Raw genomic sequence first — 6,478 nt, forward strand, 5'->3', positions numbered from 1 at the left:
TCTTAAGATGCATTATTGTTGACGAAAAAAGAAGAGACTTAAATGTTTTGCATGAAATAAAAACTAAGATAAAATCTCTCTTCATTTTCGTCTACAAAATGAGAAGACAGAATATCTAGCTGTTATGTTTTCAAAATATTCCGAATGAGTTCATATGCAACAGCTTTCCTGTAGGCTAGTCTACGTGCTGTGGCTGCAACACGAAACTACATGGAACAAGAACACTGGAGATTTCTGCCAGAGTTAGCAAGCTAACTACCTAAGCTTTATGCCACAATGCTACATACCCAGAAGTTGAAGCTTCTCTCATACAAATTAACATCCCCCAGAATGTCCATACGAAAATGTTCATCATGTAATGGCAACTATTTAACTAGTTAGACTGATGATGCAAAGTTTGCTAGCAAGTAAGCTAATATGGAAAGTTCGCTAGCAAGTTAGCTATGGCTAAGATGGAGAGTCTGTTTGGGGAATGTGTTGTGTTTGGGCGCATATCGCCATCTAGCGAGGCGGAGTAAAACATTAATACTTTGGCCTATGACCGTGTTTCTCAAACTTTTTCAGTTTCAGGACCACTTAACTAACCCTAGCTAAAAAAAAAAAAGATTAGACCTACTTCAACAGTAGCCTATAACTAGTCTACACAATAGGCCTACTCACTGAACCACCTTGCTTATTGTCTTTGCACTTTGCTTATTGTGTGGATTCATACTGTATGATTTAAACTGGCATATCTTACATAGACAGTGTTGTAGAACTGTTTTTACATACAAGTTGGTTCAATATTGCAAACAACTCATCTATATTATATTTTACCACGTCTGCTCACGTTCTACTTGGGATAGCTTGCGGACCACCAGTGATCCCCGGACCTACAGTTTAAGAAACACTGGTCTACGAATATGACAGTGGTCCGGTCAAATCTTTTACTGTCTATGGTCAAATCCCAGCCAAGCTATAACTGTAGCTCGACTTACCTGTGCATGTAAACATACTGACTGACAAAAAATCAGAATGAGTAATTATAACAGACGAGTAGCCCTGTGGACACACAATATTGTTGGAAAATTGAGATGTGTGAAACACTATTTGACTCAAATGGTAATCAGAAATAATTTGTTATAAAAAAAAAGACTAAAATGTGTTGACTAAAACTGACTAAGACTAAGATACCTTTAGTTTTCTTTTGACTAAAACTAGACTAAAATGACGAGACTTTTAGTCGACTAAAACTTGACTAACAAAAATGATATTTGAATGACTAAATATGACAAAGACTAAAAAGGACATTTCGTCACAAGACTAAGACTAAATTAAAAATAGCCCAGCCTCTGCCTGTCTGTCCAGCCGCCTCTGCCCGAGCCCTTCTCTGTTCCTGTCTCTCCTGAGTGGATCGTCTCTCTGTTTGTCTAGTCAAAGTCCTGTATGTAAGTAAGAAATTCTTTAAATGTAATGTTCATGTTAAAAATAAATTCTGTTTTGTCTAAGTCTGCCTGGTTGAGTCTTGCACTTTGGTCCTCCTGCACAACCCTGACACTCTCGGCTTCCTCAGCAGGTCTCTGCCGATACACACACATCTCTCTTTGCTGCTCTTAAGTCTGCTGGTAAGAGACCACACACACACAGCCTACATGCACAAAAACAATCTCATCAAGCAGTACTGTGTAATGGCAGTCAGGGTGCAAGTTGATAGACACGATCCTAGTTCTCATTTATGCCAGCCATGAGCTCTCATGGCCTTGTTTCGTTTAGTTATCTTGAAATAACGTGATAAATATCCTGTAAAAATGTGAAAATCATTATCTTGAAATAACATGATCATTTCATATAACGTGATAAATATAGTGTTAAAACGTGAAAAAGATATTTGTTATAACAAGAACCTATTCACGTAATTACGTGATACTGAGTCTTTTTTAATGTGTCAGCAATACTCTTCCATACTTTTGAAAGAAGAAACTAGTGACTAATTTTCAGTAACTTGCCCAACACTGGTCAGCAGTTGATGCAGCATGATGGTCTTGTCCCATGATTGTCTTGTCTCAGTTTAAACAATGTAGCTGTGAGTGATAGATTTTTTTGTTGAGAATGGGGAGGTAGTGGTGTTGTGGCTAAGGAACTGATGGCGTCCAGTAGGCATAAAGTTGTGGATTTAATTCATCGCTGCCACTGCTGTGCCCTTGATCTAGGCATGTAATTCTGAGTTACTCCAATTGAATGATCCCAAGCATTGCCTAGGTCCATCAAACATTAACGGAACTGGCTAGAATTTCATGCTATCTGTGGTGCTAGCAAGATGACCAAGAGATGAGGCTTCTCCCTTTTGTCTATTGATCTGTAACCTTTCTCTCACCTCCAATCTAAGCTTATTATGACCATCCACAGCATGATGAATAGTTTCTGGGCAAAATTTGTCCCTTTGTCTCCAAATAGCTGGCAAATAAAAGGTAGGTGCTTGTCTGACCTTGTGCAGCTGATGCTAAACTGTAGGCTTATTTCAGAATCCGAATCAGCTTTATTGGCCAGGTTTGCGTGCACAAACAAGGAATTTGACTCCGGTTAAACTTTGCTCACAAGTACAACATTCACTTAACATATAAGGATAAAGAATAAAAACATAAAGGAGTAAAAAGAATAAAAACAGAACAGTAAGAATAGAATGAAGGCAGTAGAATATGCCTATGCATGAGAATAAATATAGTATGTACATTTGCAAATAAATAAATAGACACTATGGGTTAGAGGTCTGCACGGGACTGATTTTTCAGTCCCGCGCCCGCCCGCTCCTAGCCTGGCGGGCCATCCTATATCATTGACATGTATAGTCTGGCATCGAATCATTCACCTCGCTTAATCCAAGGGGCGGGCAGAGAATTGTCTTTCAAACTGCCTAGGCATGCAATAGGCCAGCGCTACGACCATATCCGTATCCGGTCGGCAAAACGGCAAATACATCCTTCTTCGAAAGGAATGACTTAAGTGCATTGTGTTGATCTACTTTCAAAGAAAAGCACAAGTCCAACTCCTCCAAAGTTGACGCCAACGCCGATTCAAACAACCGCTCTTCGTTTGCCATAGCCACCTTCCTTGTTGTTCACCGTCGCAGGATGTCGTTATCCTGTTAAGCCCGCCTTAAGACTCTCTAACGAAATAGAACGCTGTGATTGGCCGTCATCCACGGTGTTAAGCCAATAGAAATTCCTATGGTTCGATACTAGACGTACAAGCTGAGCAAATTAATTTGCCGCTGCTAGGGTGCGTCTAGATTTCTAGGCTAGCCCGCTCCCGCAATATTCTGTCCCGCTCCCGCATTAATGTGTCATTTTTAGTCCCGCTCCCGCCCGCATCTGTAACATGTCCCGCCTCCCCCCCCCCCCGCTAAAGCCCGCATGCAGGAGGGATAGCCTATTCAGTTTTTCTTTCTGTCTCACGAAAGGAGCACACACACCTGAGAAAGACTCCAGATGTCTGATTTTAAGTTTCTTGGTTCTGAATGTAGGCTAACAACTGAAGTAGGCCTAGTCTGGTGCCCTCTTCCTCTGTCATGCTTTCGATTTCGAGTTTTGACAATGAGCAGCAGGAACAAATTGAACCCACGTAAACGACAATAGGCTATAGGCCTGCTATCCGTCAGTTATGCTTAAACCCCGTTTTTTAATGCTGCCTAACAGAACATCCAGCCGAACTATAGTTATGAACACTAGGCTACTTTAATCATTTCCATATTTAATTTTACGTACATATTTAATTTGCGGGAGTGCAGTGAATTATTGGTTTGTCCTGCACCCGCGAACGCTCCTCTCTCATCCCGCCCGCTCCCGCAAAGAGCTTTCCAAAGTTGTCCCGCGCCGCACTCTTGCGTCAGGACCCGCGGGTCTACCGGGAGTGCAGACCTCTACTATGGGTGGTATGGTAGTGCAGTTGCCGGGGGGGAGGGTGCCATGGCCGTGGACCCCTCAACAGAAACAAGCAAGATGCAATATACAGTTGGAAGGATGGGGATAGTGCAATATCAGTATTTTGCGTTCAATGGTTGGGGCAATTTGTCAATTGGTCTCTGTAAAGGCCAATTTATAGTTCTGTTTGTCAAGTATCGCTTGACAAAATATGATGTAAAAGACAAAAAAATTGTGTCTGCTAGGGTGAATAAAATTTGAAACAGCAGACATTGTTGCATACTCTGGACATCAAAGTTGTACTGGAGTTTAAGTTCTAATATATGTTGTCATGGTCAGTGTATGGCTGTTTACTTTCCTTTCACAGTGAGATGTAACGTTAATGTCCAAGTTGTTTTAGAAAGTAGTGGACATTGAAAGCCTAAAGCTCTGTGACATCTGTCGGCAACAATTCATTTTTGTTTGTCTCCTCCTCCTGCAATCTCTTAGTGGATCTTAGTTTTTTTGCATGTTTGTGTGTGTGTGTGTGTGATGGGGTTGGCTGTCAGAGAATGTGAGCTTGTTGGGATTGCCATCAATAGGATATAAGTAGTTCTGCAAGACAGGTAAGAGAAGTTGGGATTTCCATTTATTCTCACTGAGGGTAAGCTATTCATTTCTCATTCCAGATGCTATCCAATCTAATCTAATCAAAATTTTATTTTATCCACACAATATAAATCTGTGCTCAAACAATAACTGTATGAAGAGAAAGAGTAATGTCTGTAGCCTATCTGATTCTGTATCCACAGTTGGTCAGGAAACAAGGATGGAGAACCTGTCCTACGTCAGTGACATTCTTGTGCTGGAAGAATTAGGACACCCTGAATCATTTGCAAATGTTGTATTTTACACACTGCTCTTTGTTTATATTGCACTGCTGATAACCAATTTTGGTGTTCTTTGTATCATCATTAGAGAGAAAAGCTTACACCAACCCATGTACTTGCTATTTTGCAACTTATCAGTCAATGATATCCTTGGTAACACTGTTATACTACCTCAACTGTTGTTTGACATGGTTACTAAAAACAGGTTAATTTCTTATAATGCATGTGTTTCACAGATATTTTTTACTCATACATTTGCCTCAGCAGCACACACCATACTGATCATAATGGCTATTGATAGGTATGTGGCTATATGTCATCCATTGCGATACAATTCAATAATGACAGCTAAGGCAGTTGCAGTCTTGACTGTGTCTGCCTGGAGTTTTGTCATTGTATTAGTCGGTGTATTAGTGGGCCTCACAATCAGGCTGTCTCGCTGTAGATCACTTATTCCAAATTTTTATTGTGACAATGCCTCCTTGTTCAAGTTATCTTGTGAAGATGTGTCTATTAATAATATCTATGGACTGTTTTACACTGTGGTGCTATTTTCCTCCTCAATGGGTACTGTTGTTGTCACATACATTAGAATTGGAGTCACATGCTGGACTAAGAAAAATGCAGAACTCAATAGCAAAGCCATCCAAACATGTGCAAGTCATTTAGTCTTGTATCTGATAATGTTACTATCTGGATATATTGTCATAATCATGCATCGGTTTCCAAAAGACCGCTTTTTAAGAAAATTCATGGCTATTCTTTTTCATGTTGTACCTGCCCATTTAAATCCAGTTATTTATGGCCTACAGACTAAACATTTAAAACTGAAAATTTTGCAACTATTTAAAAGGAAAATAACTCACAGTTAGAATAATAACTCCTAGCATTTTGCCGCTTCTGCGTGTGCCGTGTTTGAAGTTCAACCATGTTGAACTTTGACCACGGCGTGCTGTAAATCATAGATCTTATGTGCTGATCCCGGTGGCAACCACAGCAAAAATCTTTGGGTTATTACCTCAACCAAGAGCAACCTGGCGGCAGACAAAGTGCATGCTGCATGCAATGTGAAGTCCCTTTGACAGCTAATCAGAATCCATCAAACCTTAGTCATCACATTCACCAACAAGAGAGAGACTTTACTCATTATTGATCATGTAAAATCTTATAATTATAGTTATCTTTAGTTATCGTTCCTGGTGTGAATGGCCCTTTAGACTATATGTGTAAACCTTTCTTTTCTTGTTGAGGTAAATAAGTAAAAATTCAATATTTGTAATATTTTTCATTGCATTACATGATTTTGTGACTTGTCAGCAACACGCTTTGTAATAAAGTTGGAAGAGCAGATTTTAATTAGCTCATACTTGTATGCGTTTCTGGTTTGTAATATTCAAATAAATACATTTTGGACAATATTAAATACATCAAGTGTGTTAAATACATAAGTGTGTTACTCTATTAAATTAATAGTTACTCTATTAAAGGGAAATTGTACCAGAAACATAAATTGTCTGTCTTGGAATAAGTCTGAAAAAGTATTTTTCTAGATGATTGATTGTGTTCTGCATTTTAATTTTAGGAGGATGAGCTAGAAAGTCAGACTCTATCACACTAAAATGAAAATAAAAATGATACATCCTACAAACAATCTTGGATTACACTTTTCTTGACAATATTGACATAAGAGTGACATGACATTGTCATGAACGT

General features: G+C 39.3%; 1 protein-coding gene across 1 annotated transcript; it reads left to right on the forward strand.

Moving 5' to 3' along the window:
• The first annotated feature begins 4,704 nt into the window (after positions 1-4,704).
• LOC143121194 (olfactory receptor 52N2-like) lies at positions 4,705-5,637 on the forward strand. Its single transcript, XM_076281586.1, has one exon. It carries the CDS (start codon positions 4,705-4,707, stop codon positions 5,635-5,637), a length of 933 nt encoding a protein of 310 aa, XP_076137701.1.
• Positions 5,638-6,478: the final 841 nt, after the last annotated feature.

Source organism: Alosa pseudoharengus, unplaced genomic scaffold (assembly GCF_046254945.1).
Source record: "Alosa pseudoharengus isolate Yale_2024_CS ecotype anadromous, Long Island Sound unplaced genomic scaffold, YU_APseudo_1.1 YU_APseudo_1.1_scf_13, whole genome shotgun sequence".
Classification (NCBI taxonomy): Eukaryota; Metazoa; Chordata; class Actinopteri; order Clupeiformes; family Clupeidae; genus Alosa; species Alosa pseudoharengus.